The sequence below is a fragment of the Pygoscelis adeliae genome, unplaced genomic scaffold (genome assembly GCF_000699105.1).
Source record: "Pygoscelis adeliae isolate BGI_AS28 unplaced genomic scaffold, ASM69910v1 Scaffold172, whole genome shotgun sequence".
Taxonomy (NCBI): domain Eukaryota; kingdom Metazoa; phylum Chordata; class Aves; order Sphenisciformes; family Spheniscidae; genus Pygoscelis; species Pygoscelis adeliae.
This window is the reverse complement of record NW_008824338.1, coordinates 3652134-3676343: the sequence shown is the minus strand read 5'-3', so window position 1 is coordinate 3676343 and position 24210 is coordinate 3652134. Positions and strand designations below refer to the sequence as shown.

General features: G+C 40.3%; 1 protein-coding gene across 1 annotated transcript in view; it reads left to right on the top strand.

The window, feature by feature from the left end:
• MAP7 (microtubule-associated protein 7) overlaps positions 1–24210 on the top strand; it is a 117928-nt gene that overhangs the window by 80312 nt on the left and 13406 nt on the right. The window contains 7 exon segments of the mRNA XM_009319140.1: positions 3344–3454; positions 8868–8981; positions 12458–12582; positions 15227–15339; positions 15736–16016; positions 20874–21057; positions 22974–23172. Coding sequence (XP_009317415.1) covers positions 3344–3454; positions 8868–8981; positions 12458–12582; positions 15227–15339; positions 15736–16016; positions 20874–21057; positions 22974–23172 — 1127 coding nt within the window.

Below are 24210 nucleotides of genomic sequence, written 5' to 3'. Positions count from 1 at the left end.
CCTGCCAGTTAACTGGAATTTACTTTGCTTCTGTTAAAAGGAAGGATGGTTCAGTGTATGCTGGTTTAAATTCTTTGCTCTTGATCTTGTTATTGCTAGCAATGGCATGTTTCTGACATTCTTGTGTAGCAAAAAGATAACAAGGAGAAATCTGAACAAAAATTAAAACTTGTTTCAGGAGTTGACTAATTCTGTAACTCTAGCTTGCTACAGCTTCTTGCTTCTGCTGCTTTGCTGTTGTTTGTGTGTGTTTGTGTGGGTGTGCTTGTGCTGTGTCAATCTTGTGATGTGAGCTACTGTGTGCAAACACTAAATATCATGGCTCAAAAAATAGGTCTGGTGGAAATGACCAAATACTGAGATTAAAACAGGCACAAGGAAGAGAAATTGTTCTTCGTAATAAGCTGTCTGTACCTTGTACAGATATTTTGGGAGCTAGAAGTTCCTTTTTTCCCCTAGAAAAAAATTAAAGATGGGAAAATTAAGTTTAAGTGAATTTTAGCTATATGCTTTTTTCCCAGTTATCTTCTCTAACTTAATCTGCCAATCATTAATGTGTATATGCCCTGTTAAATATGACTCGAACCAAAAAAAGAACTTGTCCTTTATTTCTTTCATCAGAAAGTGGTGCTTAGAATTCTTCTCTTCCTACTCCAATGTATACATTTCAATGCGTCCAACCTTTCATTAAGGAGGAAAAAAAGTTGATAAAAGAATGCTCTGAAATCTTTGTCATATATAAGTTCAATAAACAGTTATTTTTTCATGAAAGGTTACTTTTTTGCTTAATTTTGTATAACTTATTTGATTTTTATTTTCTTTACTGTGAAAAATCATTGTCTTGCGTTCTGTCCCTAGGTTATTTTTTTGAATCATCATTCACCTTTCTCGATTTAGCAGGCCTGGAGCACCACTTCAGATCTCTGGGTGGTGCTAGAAAACCTGGTACATAATTGCTGTGGTTTGTTGATTCCTTTACCCATAGCTAGTTCTCAGGAAATGAGATCATTGGTAACTAAACCACCCTCATGTAGTTGCAATGCATGCTTAACATCATGCTGATAGATTAGAACTGTTGTTAGTACCAGATTTTTTCATTATTATTTATTTTTTACTGTGGAGAGTTACTACTGGCTGACTCTAAAGATTTGGCACAGTTCACTGAAATGAAGCATAATATTCTGCCTACTGGAATTCAAGGAGACCCAATTTGAATATTTTGGTTTTTTTTCTAAAACCCTTTTGGCATACTATACATATGCAGGATTTACATTTATTTTGCACATGAACACAGACATATAACCAGCTGCATTGGCTGGTATGTTGCTCATGGATATTTTAATTCTTTTTTTAGAACAAAAAACAGCAGTCTTCTGGGCAATAGGCATTTGGCCTATTGTACATTTATAGGATTCATATTGCCAACGCTTACTCACAAATCCTCGTGCTGAATTTCACTCATTTAAATAATGTTCATAGACACAAGAGAAATGTTGGCACGCCAAACACAAGAGGTGATTTTTCATATTGTCATTTGTCATCTTCAGAAAGCTGTTTTATGCAGTACATCCTTTATGCCAACTGTAGAAACTCTTTTGCTGTACTGATATAGTATACATTTTCTTAGCTATAGATCAGATATAAGAGATCAAAATCCCCATCCCATTCCCACAAATATTGTTCTGACAAAGATCTGTGACACATGAAGCCTGAGTATCCTGTCTCCAGTAATGACTCGCACGCAGCACTCTTCAATATACCCTGTAGATCAATGTGGGATAATCTTGCCAGCCTGTAGAGGTCTTGTTCTTGGCTATAACATTTAAATTTCTCCTTTTAAAACCCATTTCTGAGTTTGGTTCCCCTTCCAGTAGCCAGTTTGCTGATTTTTTTATACCCTTACTGAGTCATTCTAACATTAGACAAAGTGAGCAAATAGTCACATGGGGTAGGGGAGAATCTTTCTTTGCCCCAAACAGTTATAGTGAATCCTATATAGTTCATAGGTCTGGGGAGAGTAATGGTATTTTTCATGCACTGTATTTCTATGGATATTTTTTGTACACAGTGAATGTACTTTAATCCACTAGGTCAGAACAGGTAAATACAACGTTGATGTCCTAAATAAACAATGTAGATATTTCAGCAATATCCTCCTTAACGTTGTCAGTGTCCTGAGTTTGTGTCTGCTTCAAAAACAGTATGTGGGCATATTTTTGCACACACAGAATATGAATCAGCAGAGCATTTAGGCATATGCTCAAGCCTCGTTGCATTTCAGCATGGTTGAATGCTTTGCTGAGTAGTGCTGAGTGCAAGCTAAAATGTAAGCAAAAGCAGAATTGACTCTCCCAGCATCTTCCAAATGTCAGATGCATATAGCTTTTTTTTTTGAGAGAGAACAGAAAGCATATAGCTGGCCTGTTCAGCTCATTCCTCCTCTTCTGCCGTTGCTAATAACCTTCATGTGACACACACACGTGCACAAAGTCTGTGCAATCTGTATTCTTGAAATAACGGTGCAGATGCTGACTCTGCAGCAGTTGTACAGGCAAATGATGTAATACTGATCTAAAATGTACAGAACCTAAAAGCAAAATGAAACCCTTTAGTATTATGTACCAAGCATGTGTATTACAAGTAGTCTCTAGCCTTCCACAGAGACTCATTTTCTTTGTGTGCTAAGCCGTGTGCTGTTTTGGATTGACGAACTACAACTTCATTCACAGCAGGTAGAAAATGACTCTGTGGTGGGAAGTTTAGCACTTATACATAACTGTGGGATTTTTAAATCTTTTAATTCTTTTTGTGCTTACCCTTGCTTCCCTTGTGCACTAGTCTTCCCTTAATCGTTCAGAATTGTATTGTCATGATTCTGACCTTCTGCCTAGTAACAGTGCCCTGTCAAATGTCACCTTTTATTCAGCTGCTAAGGGGGTTTTTTAATGAATAACCTCTCATTTCCAAGCATGTTGGTCCTTCCCTGAAGCTCTCTGTTGCAAGTCACGAGCAAGGTTTTTCTGAGAATATTGAAAGGAATGAGGAAATACCATCTTGTCTACTAGTATCCACTTCAGATCCTCCATTAAGTCCTTGGATTGCAACCTCATTCAATGATAATCAATGAACAGAGTATTTTAGACATTTGAAACTTAAATTTAATGGTTTTGTGCCCAGTCTTTGAGTCACCTGTACAACGTCTGCTGAGAAGTCCATTCTATTTTGAAAGTTCTTGTGGTAGAGCAGGAGTGACCTAGTCATGTTTTCCTCCTCCCACTAGTGAGCTAGAAACTTGCAGTACTGCATGTGGGCTGTCAATTAGCATTATCTCCATTTGTTTTAGATCCAGACAGGCGGTCTGTTTCAACAATGAACCTTTCGAAACATGTTGATCCAGTCATTAACAAGCGGCTCTCCTCCTCATCTGCAACATTACTAAATTCTCCAGACTGAGGTACAGTTTCAAAGAAAAAAAAAAAAAAGAGCAAGAAAGAATGTTCTATATTGATGTATTACTTTGCACATAAAACAAGCTTCTGAAGTCATTTTCTGTACTTCATCTAAGTGGGAGTGAAAAGACTATAAATGTCAAAAGTAAATGGTTGAACATTTTTTTTCCTGTGAGAAGAAACATATTTCTTGTTTTTTAAAACGAGAACTTACCTAAACAATCTTACTTTAGCAAATGATAAAAGCAGTGCTTCTGTCAGGTTTTTAGTAAATGAGGTACAACTGTTGAAAGAATACATCACTCCATAGTGCATGCAATCATGTGTGACCTTTTATTTGCATTAGGCCATTTTGTCATTATTTTGTTTTCCGTTCTTCTTTGGTAGTAGTTCTTGAATATCTAAGAACATGTTGCATGAAGCTTTCAGGTAGTTATTTTATTACCACTTCTGATTATTTTTATTGAAGAGGTATGGGTGTTTTTCATATGGTCTGTTTATTGACTTTTTGTGTACAGTTACTTTTCAAAGATTGCTTGATTTCAGTGTGTGTTTTTGATGTTTACAACTCTGCACAAACGATAACCAATCAAGCTTTTAAAAATTAATGTAGCTGAATTGCTGCCTCTGTTCTGAGGATTTATGAGATTGCAGCATTAAGCTTAAAGGAGTTTTATAAAAGAATGTCTCTTGTATAACTTGTGCAAAGAGCTTTACAGAAAAGTACTTGAGAGGGATTTTTTGTCCTTTACTGAGAATGAGAAGTTCTGTCCCATTTCAATCCAGATAAATGCATGTTTTCAAAAACAATTTTTAGAATGGAACTTTGGTTGTGTTGCAAAACTGATTGGTAGATGTCATTTTCTGTGTGTCTTAACTAAGTGCCATGTTTTATGTGCATGCTTGTATGTGTGTATCTGGTTGATTTGATGAGCCATGTTAATCCTAGTGGGCTAACCTAGTTGTAGAGTCTGGTAACTTGTGAAAAATCCAGCATTATATTAAGAAATAATTTATTCCAAAACTCAATTTTTTGCTCTACGTGCTAAAATCCAGTCAGTTTTAGTTTTATTAGCTTTTCAAGTGCAAATATATTTTTCCAGATGGTTGCTGTTCTTTGCCAGGGGATGCTCCTTTGAGGAAGGATTTTGGGGAGGTGGGGGGGAAACAGCAGCAGGCATTAAATATGAAGGATAGTCTCTTATGGACTGTAACTCGTTGTGTGATAGTTTCTGCCACCCATTTCAAATTCAGGAGAAGTTAGACTGAATAGTAGGCAGTCTTAGCGGTGGGGAGAGGGAAGGCATATGGAAATGATGGCCATATGTCAAAAACTTTAAATGTTGAGGCATTCTTTGCTTGGCATTTTCATTAAAACAGCACAGAACTCTACAGAAGTCTCTTACATCTTTCGCAGACTCCAAGACAGAAAGCAAATCCAAACACTATAAATGCCTTCTTTCTTGTGCAAAGTCATATACCTCAATCTAGTTGAGCATGTATCTGGAGAAGTGCCACTCGTCTCTCTTAGCATCTTAAGGCAAATGCTAAAAGGAAGGCTTTAACTGTTGCTCCCCGCTTCATCTTGTAGAGGGCATCCAGTCACGCCTTGTCTGTAATGCGTACTCCTACCTGCAAAACGGCAAGCTGGAGATGAGGATGATAAGCTTACCCTAAGTGGTTTATAGCAGTCATCAAGAACATGTCTTCTGTTAAGCAGCACCTTTTTACCATTTGAAGGACAGGATTTTCTTTTTTGGCCCAGGAAAAGACAGAAGTTTTCATTAACTAATTGCCTAAAAGACCAGTTATTTCCTTTTCAAGTATAGTATTGCTATATAGCTCTTTTACAATTGGGCAGCTAGAACAGGCTTCTCATTGTGCTTTTATGTTAGTGGTACAGGTCTGAGTAGTTGAAACTGTAACAAAACATGGACACACATATTGAAGCGGAGAAAGCTGCTGTTGACCAATAAATTTTGGTAAATGTACTCTTTAAGGAAAGCTTAGCAAGTGGATAATACTTCAGATGAGGTATGAGTTACACACTTTCTTAGATTTGAAAAGCAAAACTAGCACCATAGGTGTGTTCCTCCTCCTCTGTGCAGTGCTTTTTCTTTCAAACAGGTGATGACCTCAATCACTGCGTCACCTTTGTCTGCTACCTTTATAGAAGAAATTCAGGGGCTCCAGTATCGTTTCCTATTGAAAGAGAATCTAAGCATAGGGTAGTTTTCCCCCATCTACTCCAAAGCATGTTTGTGGCTCTATATGAGCAAACACCACTGTTATCAGTGAGAGTCTCCTTCGTGGTGCTCATCAGGAGACCTGTTAAATCCTTGCCTCCCATATGTTCCTGGAACTAATCAGATGCTGCTGTTTGCTTATTTCCAATTTATTCTGCTGCTGCTAAGACAATTTTCCAGTGTTCGGTTTGTATATCCTGAAGACAAATACAGATGACTGTAATCAATTCACTGTTGCCAGCTCCCTGGAACTCTGTGTTTTTCAGTTACAAGTTAGGTTATAAAGATCTTCTTTAATCTGTTTAAACTAACCTGCTTGTAGCTGATGGTAGGGGTGCTTGCACCAGCAACCCTATCAGGAATATGCTTCCTGTGTGGAAACAAGGAGCAAACAGCCCTAAGAGTGATAGCCTTAACGCAGCATGAGAACAAAAAAATATCGTTTCCCCTTGTCTGTCAGATGGTTTGAAGGACTAAATCATGAAAACATCACCCTAAGGCATTAAAAAACAAAAAGAGCAAGAAAATAAACCCCTGACCTCATTGTTTAAAGTCAATCTTACTATTTTGTGATGCTCTTTGTTTTGTATTCAATTTGTTTCAGTGTGAATTGGACACCAAAGTTAAGTTGTTCAACATATTTAGGTGTTAATACTCTTGTACTTGGAACTCAGTGGGCAAAAGTTTATTTGGCCCACTTAAAAGTTTAAAGTGTCAAATATGATGCTTGCAGGGAACTGTGCGTTCGGAATATTCAGTATGTGATGACCTTGATCCACAAAGCCAAGGTGTATTTCAGTGAACTCTGACCTAAACCCATTTTGGAGGTTTAGGGAGACTTTACTCCAAGCTCCTGGCTAAAACTATTTTGACATCTCTGAATCATGCTTGTTGCTTATATGGAGAAGAGAGTTTTTGTTGGTCTCTCTTAGCTCACTGTTGGTACATATCAGCTAGCTTGCTCCCAAACAGTGCCTCATTTGCTGTTAGTTGGATGCTGTGGGCACACGATTGCTTCCAGTAGTAGTCAATGTGGATATAAGCTCCCCTGCGTTAGGGGCAAAGAGAAAAGAGAATTAAACTGTACTCACCTTTAGGGCAAATGACATGGGATAGGTGAGACATGGCAATTTAGTGTTCTAAGTCATCAGTCTCTTAGCTGTGTCTTCTTGAGACTACTTCATCTCTGGGGCCTAACGTGTAAGGTATGCGGCTGGGCCACAGGGCCGTATTACACTGTGACATTTACTTACCAGCTGTTTGCAGCTGTACAGATGAACTCCAAAGAAATTGATAGTATACGTAGTACTGATTTATTGGCCTAAAATTTCAGGGATTGCTTCCTGAAGTTATGTGATCTTTGTGTTAAATTACACTAGAAGAGTTTCTCCAGACTCATCCATACTCATGCCTGTGAGCCTCAGAAGAGGCCTCTTTTCACAAAAAAAGAATCTGCTGTCTTGCAACAGTAGCTTTAAACAACGATCATACTGAGCATGGTGCCTGGAGAAGAAAGGAAGCAAAGATTTTACCATTATTGCACCCAGTTTAATGGTGGTTCTGTGATTTCTCTTCATTGCTAAATTATGAGCTTAATGATAATGTGTGTGCTGTAACGGAGGTCTCTGTAGGGTATTTTGTGTCTCTGTATAATCTGTATCAATGCGAAATGGAACCATTAATCACAGAGAGTTCTGGCGGTAGTACATTGTGTAAGGACACTTATCCAGAGAGCCTGCTGTGTTTGAGTCCTGTATTTCTATAGTAATGCCCCTTATTGAGTTAGCAGAATTTAGGGAAGCAATTTGAGAAGTGAAGAACAGCACTGAGGGTGGATTAGGCAATTATATTTTCATAGGATGAGATTGAGATTGGCCCTTCTTTTCATGGGACTCAGCATGGAGTAGATTAAAGACAGATTCAGAGTTTATGGCTATTAAAAGTGATGGATCTCTACCTTTAAAAATGCAAATTAATCTCAAGTTTATTACAGCCAGTCACTTCAATGAACGTTTTAGAGACTGAGCCTCATAAATTCAAGCTGCAGTTTTGTTGCCGTAAACACCAAACTAAGGCCAGTGAATGCTGAGATGTAAGAAATCCTGATTTCACTTGCAACATCAAGATTATTGCTATGTTCTAAGCTTATTATAAGGAACTACTGTGGGAACTAGTTGAATGTTTTGTTTTGTGATGCTCATTGTAATAGCATTTGTTGCATTAGAGTATCAAAGAAACATCTAGTTCAATATAAAAACTTATAGGGCTCTTCTGGTTGCTACTTCACCATGATCAATGGTTAAATACTATTTTTAAAAAAGTAAAGAAATTTTACAAGGCAAAAGGAATATATTGACAAGCTAAGTTTGCATTAGGCAATATTGGGAAAAGCAAGGCAAGGGAGTAATTGCAGCCAGGTCAATGTGTAGTGTGTTTTCAAAACAGACTAACAGTGCAAAAAGTTGGCTTTTGTTACTGTTCTAAACTGAAATTATCATTAGCAGGATTTTTTGCAGAGAATTAATCATCAATGTACTTACTCTATTCTGTGGCTTCATGTATTACTGAGACAACTGTAGCTGCTGAGCTTGGCATCTGCAGTTGAGGCACATTGTAACTTTTTGCAACACTTGACAAAACCTCTTTCTTTGACACAATTCTCTGTATAGTAGTAAGCAACCTTTGTTTGTGTTTTTTTTCTTGCTAGGCTGGCAGACTCTAGAAGGTGTTTTAGTAATTGGTCTTTTTTGTAACTAGAAGACTATGTACCTTATACGTAGAAAGAGCTTGGGACACAAGCAGCTCTTGTCGAAGTCTATATTCAGGGGTGGCAACTGCTCTCCTAGTACAGAAGTTATCCTATCATTCCTAATAGGGAATGTGGCATATGTGCAAAATACCAGTATTAATTTGATAACAATTTGCCATAATGCCATAGACAGTAACACAAAATGAATGTTCAGATGTATGTGTTCCTATAGGAATTCCTTGACTAAAATGGAGTAAGAATAAAATGCAAACCATTGAATGATTGTATGCTTTTGATCTCTGAAGGACACTGTCAAGATTTTCACGGTATATAGTAGTGAGGAGATAATACTAATACTTCTGCAACATGCGGTTATTTGTGAAGCATTTGATCTAACCTCTTGCTTGTATGGTGCATATTCAGCTCGCCGTCTACAGCTCAGTCCGTGGGAGAGCAGCATCGTTAGCAGGCTTCTGATGCCCACTCACTCATTCCTGGCCCGAAGTAAAAGCACAGCTGCGTTGTCTGGAGATGCAGGTAAATGTGTAAGAACAGAGGCTTCATGTTTCAGCCACTTATTTTTCCAGATTCCCTGTGGGATGTTGTAAAGTTATTGATGTAATTATGAGTGTACGGTAGCATCCAAGAACGAGCTTGAATGTCCATGATTACATCACGTGGCAGCGTGAAAGCTTGTTTGCACACTTGTTTGCACACTTGTTTGCACACTTGTTTGCACACTTGTTTGCACACTTGTTTGCTATGCCTCTTTCTCCCACCGCCTCTTTCTTAATTTCTTTTGCCTTGTCATCAATGTAATAAATGAATACAACACACACAGGGCAACAACGTCATGCTGTCTGTGACTGTTTAAGAAAATGCCCAAAATGCTGTAAAGAGCTGATTCAGCACACCCACTGCTAAGGCCATGGGCTGCTGCAAAAATAGTTTCATTCTGTACCAGGGTACTTCCTACATGGAACATGTTAGATTTGCAGAAAGATAGGCCCTGGTTGCAGTGGATTTAATAGCACATGAAGTTCAATGTGCAGGTTTAGTAAGGTTACAATAATTGTAAAGTTCTCTGCCAACCCCAGAATAATGCTCTGATGTACAGCTGAGGGGAAAATTAACATGCAGAAACGTGAAAATATTGCTAGGTGGTAACTTAAAGCCCAGGCAAAACTGTATTCCAAAGAGAACCAGGCCATACTTGCTTATCGTGTGTTTCAGGCAGGTGACAGCTGCCTCTTCTTTTATCATAGGATGTTTTACAATCATGCACTGGGGACTTTACCATTACAATAGTATGTTGCTGCACATGCTGAATGTTTAACTGTAGGCAGGTCTTTCCTGTCTGATATGGACAGGATTTTTATTCTAATTAAAGGACGTAGAAGGTAAGAAGGAGTAGAGATCTGCTAAGATTACTTTTAAAGAAGCTTTCACTTAAGAACTCTTATAACTAATTAGGCTGCATTACATTTCCGCAAGGGTAGTGCTGTAGGAGCAAAAATGTGGATGATATTCTGCAAACAGTGGAATTAACAAGTACAAAATTCCTTTTCACTCTTCTCAAACAGCAGTGTGTAAAATGAATACTTAATGTCATCTACAAAGCAGGATATTGGAAATTCATCTCTTCATTAGGGAGTAGTTGAGAAAGCAGTGACTTAATTTTGTAAGTGGTTACTTTACTGGAGCAAGCATGAAGATTTTTTTTTTTTGCGACTGCTATTGTTTATGCTGCGCAATAAACTCTAAACTGAGTGGAATGTTGAGAAAGATTGCAAATAGCAGGAATGACTGATTTGTCAGTCATCAGTCTGAGGTAATTCCCCTGAAATGCCTTCCCTATGCTAACTGGAACTGTACCACCCAGAAGAATAATCCATCTGCTCATTGTTTTCCAGGTATTATTCTCTAGGAGCAATAAGTGCAGTCCCTTCATACAGGACACTTCCTGGAGATTAATGATCAGGTGGTGATAATGGCTCACAGCTGTGCTCTGAGCACTCAGCTCATCCCAGCCTGACATTATTCCCTAGAAAATTACCCTGCCCTTTGGCTGTGAAGGTAAATTACAATGCAAAAAAATCAAAATCAAATTAAATATGGATTCATGTCCTTAAATTTTAAGTGAGCTATTAGGGACATCCAGCATAAGAGCACGTCTGGATCTTTTTAAAATAACCCTCCAAAACGTGTTTTTAAATAACTCTCCAAAAGCTACTCTGAATAGATGTCATCCTGATGGTACATGATTCACTGGAAGTGCTTCCTAAAGCGTTGTTTGGCAACATTGCAAATGAAAATGAACTGCTTGTCTTTTAATACTTCTGATGTCATCCTTGGTGGTAACTTCAGATAATCAGCATGCAGCAAGAGAATTGATTCACAGAGGGTGGGAACGACATAGATTATAAGCTGTTTAAAAGATATGTTGTGCCACTACCTCCTACCTGGAGTACACTCAACAAAAAAAAACCCACAAACAAAACCCCGTTTTCTTGTTTCTCAATTTTTATTTTATTTTTTAATTAGTCATCTTAATACCTCATTAAACATAAATCTCTGTAAATGGTAAGGCAAGCATGAGTGCCCTTGCTGTGACACTTACATGAGATTTTCTTTATTCCTAATGTTAATCTCTCAGTGCAGGAGAATTTGCAGTGTTAGTACTGTTAAGTCTATGAGCTCTTCCTGTAACGGCAGCTGTACTGTTGTAAGACTGGAAGAATTAACGGTGTGTAGAACTGCGTTCTTTCAAGTGTGCTCAGAGAGGGGGTCTACAGGCAAGAAATCTTGGGTTTTTTTACCAAGGAAACTGAAGATGTAATTCTCTTTTCTTTTTTTTTTTTTTTTTAAAAAAGGGGGGGATAAGGAAGATATCATATAGAAGCTCTGCTTTTCCTTCAGGCAACATGCTGAATAATAATTATGCTAAGACTATATTAAATGACCAGGAAAGACAAACAGGAGCAGACAAATAAGACTCTGCAGTAATTACATAGTCTTTCCCAGTCTTCTCCTTCAGTTAAATCAGGAGAAGGTCCAAGAATACTTTGGTCCAAGAATACTTTGCAAAAAGTTCCCCATGATATGTTTTGCAGTGTTACAGTTCTCTTTGAATATGTAATCAGAACACCATGTACCTGATAACTGCTACTGGCAGGAGATCTTTTGGTAATAGTCTTTGTCCTTGTGCAAACCAAGGAAAACTGCCATCCTGGTTACTCATTCAAATATTAATTTCCAAGTTGATTTGTTGTTTTTAGCTTGCTTTTTGTAATGTGTAAAGTAGTTTGCTGTTGAGAATGTATTTGTCAGCTCTTATTGTAGCACTGTCAGAAATATTAAAAGTTCTTACATGGCTGGGCTTCAAATATTCCTAAAAGAGGGATTTTTAAAACATATCACTTGCTAAAAATTGTAGACAGCAATTTCATGCATTTCCTAGAGGAAACTGTTTTGTGGTGTTAATATTTTGATCTTTGTGTGTATGTCTCCTTTTATTTTCCTCCACTTCAAGATCAATTAATAGGTGTTCTGATTTTAGTTTGATTGTTTTCTATTCTGAATGTAATTGAAACTCATGTCAACGCATATACTAAGCTAGTCAGTCAGACCAGTCATTGAGTCCACTGCTTTTTCAGAACCACCAGTTGTATAAAAACTTAACAAAAAAACAGTGTTACTTTCTACTACCCAGTTATGTGGCATACTTCTTAATTTTAAAAGAAATTGTTAGTTTACAATTGGAAAAGTATATGAGTGCCTATTGAAATTGTATCATTACTATGTGTAGCCAAGCTGGTGTATCAAATGATGGTTCTGACTTGAGAATTAGTCGTTCCTCTATGTATTAATACATTCTTTCTTTTCTGTCTTTCTCGGTTGTCTCTGTTCCTGCTGGCTTTCTTCTGTCAATTCTCCAATGCTGCTCTATAATTAAAATTAATAAATAACAAAACCAACCAACACCGTAGTTATCCCCATTTGTCCCCGTTCAGCATCTTGCAGCCCCATCAGTCCTCTGTCCTACAAGACCATGAACTGTAGGAATCCAGGAGACCGAGCAAAACTCTATGCCTCTACTGATGCTGTTGGACGTAGGAGAACAACACATCTTGCAGGGGTAAGCATGCCGGTTGTATGTAAGCTAGTGTCTCATGCCACAACCACCTGATTGCATTGCTTGTTAGAACAGGAATAGCTGCAAGGATACTTGACTAAGTCTGATCCTCCCCTCTGCGCTGTCCCCACCCCCTCCAATTTGTTTCATAGTTGGCTGGATTTTAACTGAAATATACTACATTATGTGGTGACGTAGCCTGATTATGCACCAAAGAATGTGTGTGGAAAAACACCCATGTTTGCAGAGTGGCTGCCTTTTCATGAGGCACAGAGGCAGTCGGAGTGTGTGCCCTTTTCTCAAGTGGATTCTTTGCTGCCTTTTAAAGGCCCAGGCTGGTGCTGCAGCTTTTCCCTCAGTGGGGAATCTTTCTTTCCCAGCAGCCTGTTGTCACAAAGAACTTCATATCTTCTGAGGCCTCTTGCAAATTCACCTGAGCCTCTGCGATAAAGAGGGGGGAAGGCATGCACTCACACTTGTCCATATACATAAGCACACAGAGCACTGTCACTTCAGCTTTACTAACTTAGGAGACCAGGCTAGTAAACTTCTCCTTGTTGAGAAGGAAGAGGTTGGTTTAGGAACATGGTTTGCAAGTGAGGCTTCCCACAGATCACCTGCTTGTTCGGAATGATTTGTTAGCAGCCACTATAACTGATCTGAGCTTTCAGGGAAAATCAGAACAGTATGATACAGGCAGACCGAATTCATGTTGACTGTGCTCCAAGCCAATGGGATGCAGTCAGCTCCAGTTCAGATATCATTTGCTGCACCTGAGCTGTTATATTTTTCCTTGTATGCTACATCCTGAGTTTGTTTAGATTGTGAGAAGAGTGAAGTCATTTCTGCAAATGATTGTGTAAGGGGTGCTTGCATTTTCTGATGGGCAAAATATCAAGAGGCAGTGCTGCTATTGACATCCTTGTTGGAAGCAGTGTTAATGAAAGCTGCATGAATCATAGCCAGTACTTAATCCTTCAGGCAGATGTTGAAGTTTAAGTTAAGGCACAGCATTGGGATGTGTCTGTAGAGAAATCTCATAGTATGTGCATAGTGCATTGCAATCTCCAAGGGCTATCAGTTTAGCACCTCTTGGGTCTTTCTCATTGTGAGTGTTTTGGGGTTTGGGGTTTTTTGTTGAGTGTTTTTTGTTTGTTTTGGTTGTTTGGGGTTTTTTTAATTAAAAAGAAGAAAGGTTGATACATTTTGGTGGAGGAGACAATGTAAAAATGTTGTTAATACAAAATGACTGAGTTAAGAGCTCATACGGTAGCCTGTGTGATGTGGAGAATCTCTTATTCTTCTGTAAACTTTTGTGGGAATTCAGTTTTTTACTGATATTAAGAAAAATTTTCTGATGCCCTGTTTTCAGGACTTAAGTAGATCCAGTATAGAGAGTTATTGCTAGCAAGCCAAAATTCATCTTCATTGTAATGCATTTATTCTGGCTGTGTATGTTTTGATAACTCAGGTGATTATCATATTAATCAGTAGGTATCTGGTAAATTATACTGCCAAAGAGCTGGCTAATTACTCTTGAGTAATGACTTCAGGATCGAGACCATCTATTGCTAATATTAAGTTATGTAATTTTAACCATAATGACCCAAAAAAACCCTCTGGGATTTATGAAGGTAAACCAAGAGTTTATGTGCTCATCAACTTGAAAAGAAAAGCTGAAAACAACTTGTAAACCTGGTTTTCAGTTCAGGAGACGAGCATTGCAGAGCTCTCAGCTAGTGAGATTCTAAAGCAGCATGGTACACATGCTGCAGGGGTTATGCTTAAGCCCCAGCCAAGGTGGTGAGTAGCCAGTCCTTCTGCATTATGTTGGCTGAGTAGCAGCTCAGTGTACTCTCCAGTATTCCCATTTTCAGACATAATGAGTCTGAGCTCATTATTCCAAAAACCCAAAGTTTTTCATCTATAGTTAAATGGAGGAAGTACATAGATGCCTAAATTCTGATATATTCCTTTAAACCAATAGTTCTGTTAATACAAACCAGAGCTATAACAGAAATATTTAAAAAAATAAAATCCTGAGATGAGAAATAAAGAAGGAAAAAGAGGAAATTGCTACCATGTATAAGAATCAATGGCCAAAAAAGTATGTGCTGTGGAATCATCTAAGAAAAAAAGAATAGGATAACTGTTGTACCACATTTGAGGGCTTTGAGGGCATCTGTGGTGTTCACATATAAGCATGAAAGCGAAAAGCTTGTGCTATATAGGGACTGTGACTAAGTGTGTGTCGGGGGTGGGGGGAGTGTTTTGCTCTTTCTTCAAATGAAATCCAGGGTTTATGGGGAGTAGTGGAAGGTACTGTGTGGCAATCGGCAAAGATCAACCCTTAAAAGGTAATTTTTTGCCTGTGTAAAAATAAGCCTCTGCAAATTAGCCCATTATGTCTTAAGACAGTAGAGAGCATGATTAAGAAGGATTCTTGTCAAATGCATATTTACTGACAAAGATGGCGGCAGATTACAGGAGCTATATTAATTAACTTGTTAAACAGGCTGTAGAAACTACTGACTCAGCACTGCTTTTTCTCAGCCCCCAAACCCCTCATCCTTAACTGAGCTTGCTTTGCTTTCTTTAGCCACGTGAACTCTGGCTTGACTTTGTCTTTTTGTTTGCTGAACTGTAGACTGACAAAAAAGAAAAGGAGAGAGACCATTTGTCATCCAGCTTCTCAGCCAGCTTTAAAGGTCATTTTTCTTCCAACTCCAAAGCTAGATCACCAGCTCCCTCTCCAGTTTGGTAAGCCAAGTACATGCTTAGCTGGAGGTTGAGCTATAGGCAGCTCTGTTCTATTAATTAAATGTGAAACAGTGCAAAGTTATTTGGTGATGTAGATGTGTTCTCTCTGCAACAAAGGAAAGACCGTCCTGCTTTTATAAAAATATTACTACTGCTTTGAGGAAGGGGAAGAAGGAGGAAGTTACCTGGTTTCTTCCCTCTTGGCTGGGTTCAGCACTCACACATCTGGAGAGTTGCAAAGAGAAGCATTTTGCATGAAAACTAATCGGTTGCTCTTGATAGCAGAGAAATAGAGAAGTTGTTTTATTTTTAGCTATTTTAGTTGTAGAGGTGTTATATAGGTGGTGTCCAGCAGAGCATGTCTGATAGTGATTGTTGCTCTTTGTGGTTACACAGGCATGCGTCAAAGTCTTTGCCTTTTTTGCCTGGCACACCCAAGCAGGTAACTTCCCCACCTGGTTCCGCCAAAGTTTCCTCTGCTCAGGCACGTCCTCCTTCTCCTGGCAACATCCGGCCTGTCAAAAAAGAGGTTAAACCAGAGAGTAAGAAGAAAAGACCAGAAAAGGAAGCTGAAAAGGCCAATGAGGAGAGGCCAGAAGAGAGTAAAGGAACTTCAGCAGGTGCTGGAGACTCTGCAAGTCAGGAAGAGCTCGCTGTCCAGGCAGAGCTCACTCAAGGTAAGAAGAGACCCTCTTTTAGGTTAAGGAATATCTGGGAGTCTTACATTCTTCCCTCCCTTTCTCTGAAACAACGTAGCTTTCGGTAGTTTTCTATCAAGCGTTAATCTAAATTCTTCAGATCGTTCCTGCAGATGTATGTTCATTGAGGAAAGTGTGAACAGGTTGAAGCCCTCCCGTTTGTAACAGTCAAAACAACATGCAGACCTGCCTCGCACAGTGTGGCTTCACAGCCCTCTTCTCTGCCCTTTTGGACCGTGATTTCGTCATCGTGACACAGCTTCTTTTCAAACTGTTGAAGTAGAATAAAATTGATCTGAGGACTTAATGGTACAGGAAGCCATCACATAAGGTAGTGTGAGCAGTGAGAATGTCCCGCTCTGCTAGACGCTCAGTATAGTTGTGCTGATAACACTAACAGCTTACTTATAATATTGCAAGAGTACCACATCATGGGAGAGATTAGCAGGATAAAGTAGAATCCAGAGGAGAACCAAGGAGAAGAGTAAAGAGGAATAGGCAGAATTTTTCAGGGAAAATGAGTTATTTAAAAAAAAAAAAAAAAACACAAAAAAAAAAACCCCACACCAACCCTGAAAAGCAGCAAGGCAGAAAAGGATGTACACACAAAATAAAATAATGATCATAAATTATAGGAAAGGCAAAAGGTGAATCTGAAAATGAAAAATGTAGGTTTGTTCTAGCAGACATTTTAGTCCATTGTAAATATGGCATAAGCTGTCTGTCTCGCAGATGGGATGGAGTGGCCGTTGTGACCACTGGCATTCCCAGGATGGGTTACTTAGGGCTCTGAATTTAAAAATTCATAGATTCCCCTGTGATTGTCTTTCAAAAAACACTTTTAAGTATTATTAATCCTGCATTTAACTGCAGGATGTGTAGTTGGAGGTTGTTCTTCTGCGAGAAGACCTGATATGACTTGATTTCTTCTACTAATAAGTTCTGTTACAGTAGTTCCAGTCTGATACCCAGGTCCTACCACACAAGATGCAACCCCGTAAAAAGCTAGAGATTTACAATAATAAATGCAGGCATGTAAAGAAGATACGAGATAATTGCCAGGTTAGCATGGGCTTTCACTGCTCTTCTGATAATGTTTTACCTGCTTCCTTTTAAGGAGAAAGCTTCCTTTTAAAAGGATTTCAGGGATACCACTGAGATAACTTTGCACATGTTTACAAGCTGTAGTTCCCCAGTACAAGGTGCAGACCAGAGAAACGTTGTCATGCTTGTTTGACAGCTTAGCTCAGGAGGAAGAGAGACTCAACTTCTTTGCAGAGTCAGTCAATATTTGAGTTTGTGACAAGGTCAGTTAGTATGGAAACAGGTTATGTGTGATAAAGATATTCGAAAGTGAAGTAGTTAGTATTCACAGCAAAGAAACAAGTAGTGGAGAGGGGCAAAAGAGAAGGATACTAAGTCAGTGGTGAGCAGCACTTCAAATGGGATCTTTGCCAAAGCCAGAGGAAATGATGGTTGGGACCAAAGACTGAGACTTTAGGCTAAGCATTTTACGTGTGAGGTTAGAGGACTGTACTGCAGATGGAGGCCCAAACTGCCAAAACTTAATCACTGGTTGAATGCAAGAATCTAGAGAGGGGCAAGTGCAGCATTTGAAGCTAGAGGGACATTGCTGATGTCTCCTAGGTCTGTGTTGCAGATAAACGTAGCTGATTTCTGCCAATTAACTGTACTGGCCTTTAACCTGTCTGGCTCAGCTACCTGCTAGCTGTGTAGAATCATTAAGGTTGGAAGAGACCTCCAAGATTGAGTCCAACCATCAACCCAACACCACCATGCCTACTAAACCATGTCCCCAAGCGCCTCATCTACCTGTCTTTTAAATACTTCCAGGGATGGTGACTCAACCACTTCCCTGGGCAGCCTGGTCCAATGTTTAACCACTCTTTCAGTAAAGAAATTTTTCCTCACATCCAATCTAAACCTCCCCTGGCGCAACTTGAGGCCATTTCCTCTCGTCCTTTCGCCAGTTACTTGGGAGAAGAGACCGACACCCACTTCGCTACAACCTCCTTTCAGGTAGTTGTAGAGAGCGATGAGGTCTCCCCTCAGCCTCCTTTTCTCCAGGCTAAACAACCCCAGCTCCCTCAGCCGCTCCTCATAAGGCTTGTTCTCCAGACCCCTCACCAGCCTCGTTGCCCTTCTCTGGACACGTTCCAACATCTCAACATCCTTCTTGTAGTGAGGGGCCCAAAACTGAACACAGTATTCGAGGTGCGGCCGCACCAGTGCTGAGTACAGGGGCACTATCACTTCCCTGCTCCTGCTGGCCACACTATTTCTGATACAGGCCAGGATGCCGTTGGCCTTCTTAGCCGCCTGGGCACACTGCCGGCTCATGTTCAGCCGGCTGTCGACCAACACCCCCAGGTCCTTTTCCGCCAGGCAGCTTTCCAGCCACTCTTCCCCAAGCCTGTAGCGCTGCATGGGGTTGTTGTGGCCAAAGTGCAGGACCCGGCACTTGGCCTTGTTGAAGCTCATACAGTTGGCCTGGGCCCATCGATCCAGCCTGTCCAGGTCCCTCTGCAGAGCCTTCCTACCCTCGAGCAGATCAACACTGCCGCCCAACTTGGTGTCGTCTGCAAACTTACTGAGGGTGCACTCGATCCCCTCATCCAGATCATTGATAAAGATATTAAACAGAACTGGCCCCAATACTGAGCCCTGGGGAACACCGCTCGTGACCGGCCGCCAACTGGATTGAACTCCATTTACCACAACTCTCTGGGCCCGGCCGTCCAGCCAGTTTTTGACCCAGCGCAGAGTACACCTGTCTAAGCCGTGAGCCGCCAGCTTCTCTAGGAGAATGCTGTGGGAGACGGTGTCAAAGGCCTTACTGAAGTCCAGGTAGACCACATCCACAGCCTTTCCCTCGTCCACTAGGCGGGTCACCTGGTCATAGAAGGAGATCAGGTTGGTCACGCAGGAAGTAGTAGTAGTCACAGGAGCCAGGAGGTCAGCAGGTAATGATCACTGATGGAGCTATTCAAGCTTTTGCAGGCAAATCTCACATGACTTTACTAATACTAATGAAGTTTTAAAGGTATTTATTTTGGGTGTGCCTGTGCAAGCTGTTGTCATCTTTTCTGACAGCAGGGCAGGTGTGCGTTAAACAGGCCGCTTGTTAAGCTGCCAGCTTCAGCACCTGAGGCAAGCAGTGAGCCCCAAGCAGCACAAAGCTGTGCTCCCTTCAGGAGTGACAGCCCTGCCTTGGTCCATGTTAGTAAATTAAAAAGGGCTGAGGTACAGGAACTCAGTCATTTATACTATTTGACTATTACAAAGGCTCTCTGGTATGTTTCTCATCCGGGTGGTAATTGCAGCCCCACATTTTCTTACCTTCTGTCCCCAGGGCTACTAACAGCATAGCTCTAAAGGGCTCTCAAGCTTTAGAGTGATCAAATTGCCTTTTTATATTTGACCATCCCAGAATTTTCTGAGTTCCCAGCTACATCTTGGAGGTTAGCCCAGGCCTGGACTGTTCCCTGGGGGATGGACTGAATACCTGTTTTGGTAATGTGAGAGAACAGTGCTCTGGCTGAGGCTAAACTGTGCCAGCTCACCTCAGGGCTAGGGAACAGGCCCTGGCACTCTTTAAATTACTGGTATACATGTGTCATTTGAATTCAAGGTGAAAGCCCTGAAGCAGTTATAGAAAGGCCTGCATAGTTTTTACTTGATAGAAGAGGAGAGCAGAGAGGTCAGCAGATGTGAGCATTCAGCACAGAGAAAGCAGCTGAATTTGTGTTTGTATGCATGGCGAGGTGTAGGAGGGGGTAATCGGGGAGGAAACCCCTCTTGGAAGTTGTTAGTAGGGTTAGGAAAATGCTGTAACATCCCAAAGGGTGATTAGAAATGTAGGTTTAAAATCATCTCCTGTCTGTTCCTGATGACTTATTTTACATGTATCTTCCCAGGATCAGAATCTGATTCCATTGACAGTTCAAAGTCTTCCCTATCCGTGTTTGTCTGCGTTACCAGATGTGATTACCCTGGGAATGCTTCCTTGAGTTAGCTTGTTTGTTGGTAATGGTCCCTGGCCTCTAGAGAAGTGCAGTTGAGGTGTTATGTATCTGTGCTAGAGAATGCTGGGCAAGCTTACAGAAATGTGAACTAGTGTTTTACTTGAGAAAAACCTGTAACACCACCTCTACCAGGTGGCCAAAGCTGGTCCTGGGTAAAGAATTGACATGAAGGCACTATTCAGATTTGAACACAAGGCATAGTTGACCATTAGTGGCAAAGCTTCTTAAGAAGCTGTGTTCTGGTCCCACAAGTTGCCTCAGGTTGGAGTAACTGCAAAATTCATGATGGTTTATGTCCTACCCTTATTGCCGATCACTTCAGACAGTTGATATTTGAGATCACCAAGTCACCAAAAGTGATTGGTTTATCACCAAAAGTGATAGGCTGACTCTGCTCGTCAGGTTTAGACTATCAGAAGAAAATACAATACCACAACGTTTCATTTCTGCTCTCCAAGTAGAATTGGGCAAACTTAAGAAATGTGATGGTAGGGACTTTCTGAGTCAGTGTAACTCCTGTTGAGCACCTGTCAGCGCTTATTCTTCTCACGTAAAAGATGGTTTAACCTTTCAGCTGCAGCTGCTTTCACATATCCTGTAAAAACAAACTTTCCTTAAGGAATATGAACCCCTAGCATCTAGAAGTTTCTTCCTCTTCTGAATCATTTATAAAACCATGTAAGCTTGAAAATATTTTACAGAGTATTTGAAACCATTTTCTGTTCCTTTCAAGGGTGTCTTCTTGGCTACTGTGTCCGTACAAACTGGTTTTCCTTCCCATCTGTTTCAGCAGCCAGCCCATCCCTACCTCCTGCTCCGCCAGCTCTTTCTCCACTCCCAGCCGTCACAAAGACCTCTGCAGGTACAACTGACCCTGAAGAAGCAACAAGGCTGCTGACTGAGAAGAGGCGCCTTGCCCGTGAGCAGCGGGAACGGGAGGAGCAAGAAAGGAGGGAGAGAGAAGACCTTGAAAGGTGATTCTAGACCTCTCCAGTGGAGAAGATACATTTTTAGCAGCCTCCTAGCAGCTTCTTGTGTATATTCTGTTGTTATATTGTGATATATGAAGCACAGTACTGAAGTGTGGGAGGCATGAGTTCATCCCCGAAAATGAATTTTCCTGTTGGGGTTTTTTTGTAGGTGCAATATATACCTAAGAAGATCTGTAAGGTTAAAACTTATTCCAAATAGTGCTTTAAAATAGGACAGGAGGAGAGAGCAGATCCTTGCTGTAGTGATATGTTGTTTCCTCAGAGATTAAAAAAGTTATACTTGTTTATTCCAGCTAGGGAACTCTGCACAGCTGTTTTCAACTTTGTGACTGGGACAGTGTCTCTTACTTTGAATTGTAAGATCTCTACCATGGGTGGTGTTTAGGTGTCCAACAGCTGTGACATAAAGCTCTTTGTTTTCTCATTTAAAATCAAGACCCTCAACGGTTTTGGAGGGTAATTGATGTTGTGTTCTCATTTTCTACTAGAAAATGAGTAGCCCATCTGGATACTTAATGACTGTGGCTATAACACAAGTTGAGCGCCTTCTTAGAGGGATGCCATGCCTCTGGAAACTGTTGGAGTTCTTTACAACGTTGCTGAACATAGGAACAAGGCAGCGCCAGTTAAAGTAGCCTGCCTTTCCAAAAGGCTCACAACATGGTCCCTGTCAAAAAGGGTTTTAAAGAAAATAAGGTGCTGTGGCATAAGAGTAATACAGTGAATAAATACTTTACCTTTTGTTTTCAATCTTTCGGTCTTAGAATAATCAGCTTTCACAGTGAAAGGAGTTTTCAGTCTCTGTTCAGTGCCTTCATAAATGAACTTGAAAGGAGTTGCGGCTAATGAGATAATGCTGGTCTTCAGTGAGATAAAGCAGTTGTGAAGAGTTTCAGACGTATCTTACATTGCTGAGATACAAAATGGAAGCTGAATTGCAATACTAAGCATAAAGGAATGCATATAAGGAAATAATCCTAACTTACGTGGTGGTGGTCTCTGGGCTAATTATTTCTGAGGGAAGAGATCTTGTTTGGAGTTGAGTATATGAAAGTGTCAGGTGAGTCACAGTTAACAAAATAAATGAACTGTTACGAGTTACTGGAAAAGGAGAACAAAATGAAAATGTCATTCTGAACTATCCAAGGTGAATCCACTTCTGAATGTTGAGTTTCATATTTTTTGAGATGGTAAATTCACTAAAACTAGGAAAATAAGTGCAGACAGACATCAAGGAAGATCATAAATATAGAACAGCTCTCATATGAAAATCTATTAAACAGGTGAGGATTCTTCAGCTGGGAAGACCATCTGCCCTCTACTTCTGAGTGGGGATGTGATAAGCTACAAAGTCCTAAATAATTTGGGTAACATTAAAGGTGAAAAGTTATTCACTCCCGTAATACAAGGATGAGGGGGCATTAAGGGAGGTTAGGAAGTAACGTTCAAAAATCAGCAGAATTAGATACTTTTTTAAATTCAGGAGTCATTGCTGCAAGATAAGGTGGGTGCCAAAAATGTATACTGTTTCAGAATATGATCAAATGAAATTACAGAAAGTGTTTTGCAAGATGCATTAAAGTCAACGATACTGTTTCTGATTCAGAAAGTACCCGAGTCATAGATCAGTGGAAGCCAGGCATATGCTGGAGAAGTATTGGTATTGCCTGGCAAAGTTTTTATGTTCCATAGTGCTTCGCCTTTGGCCCCTGCGGGAAGCAGAACAGACAACTTGGCTTGACTCAGTTCAGGTGTTTTGATGCTCTGACGAATGAGAGAGCAGAGCAACCTTTATCCAGCTGTTCTGCAGTGCTGGTGTCTTGGGTCAGGAATCTGGTGGTTTGGGGTTTTTTCCCTCCTTTTTTTACTTATTTTTCATGCTTGTTTCATGATTGTAGGCAAAAGAAGGAGGAGCTGTCACAGAGGATAGCTGAAGAAAGAGCTCGCCGAGAAGAGGAAGAAGCCCGCAGACTGGAAGCGGAAAAAAAACAAAAGGATGCAGAGGAGGAGCGGGAAAAGGAAGAACGGCTTTTTTGCCGACAGGCAGAAGAGAGAGAACAGAAGGAGAAAGAAGAGATGGAGCGCATTCAGAAACAAGTATGCTCCCATCCCGGAATTTCTGTTCCAGTCTGGTTGGCAGCAAAGTGGATGAAGCAACACCTCTTATGCAGCATCTAGATTAGAGGCATATCTAAAATTTAAGTGCTATATATAGAGTGAATAGAGTTGTGGCAGAGTTCATTCCATAGAGTGGTTCAAAGGGTAAAGATGCTTCTTCTTGATGAAAACATGTGGTAGGGAGTTGTTTTGTTTGGGTTTTTTTTTCTCCTGTAAAATTTATTTAGAACAAATCCTTTCCTATTCCTGATAAATTGGGATGAAAAAAAAAATCAATAGAGTTGTATTGCGGGATTTTAATGAATGGTGTTATGCCAGAGAACTCTCTGTCCCCACAGTTACAGAAAGTCTAGATGCCAAGATAACTAACTTATATTCAGGGTGTTGGAGACATAGCACTGCTGAGTTCTAATCCTATGCCCAGTATTGCTTTTGTGTGTGGCTAGCGGGAAAGGGGTAGGTTTTGGTCACTTTAATCAAGCCAAGGAGAACCTTTACATGGTGCAGTCCTCCTGAAATCAGAGCAGCTACTCAAAAGACATAAGAGTAAATAAATCAAAATACAATTTTTCAAGTGCTCTCATTTTTGATGGGCATAATGTTGGTTTACCAGCTTCAGGAGAGGCTGTGGTAAGCGTTTTGGATAGGATTCTAATCTTCTCGCACATGGTCTTACTTTGCGCATGCGCTTTCTCACCCCCAAAATTCAGCGCTTCAATCTGCCTCATAGACATTAGGTTTTTTTCTTCTGGTATATAATTAAATGCATGCTTCTGAAAACAAATGTTTAAAGGATTGTGGCGGTGAATATAGCTTAGAAACTGCAGTTTTCTTTTTCACGTATGCTGCTTTGTTTGAAATGCTGAACTGAGGTACGTCCCCAGTTTAGCACTCGGAGATAACACATGGCCAAGTTTTTTTGGATGTTACAGCCGTAACAAGTGAACTGTTGTAGTAGTTCTACCATACAACAGTGTTACTGTCAGGGAGCAAGGCCTCTCTACAGTATATTCCAGA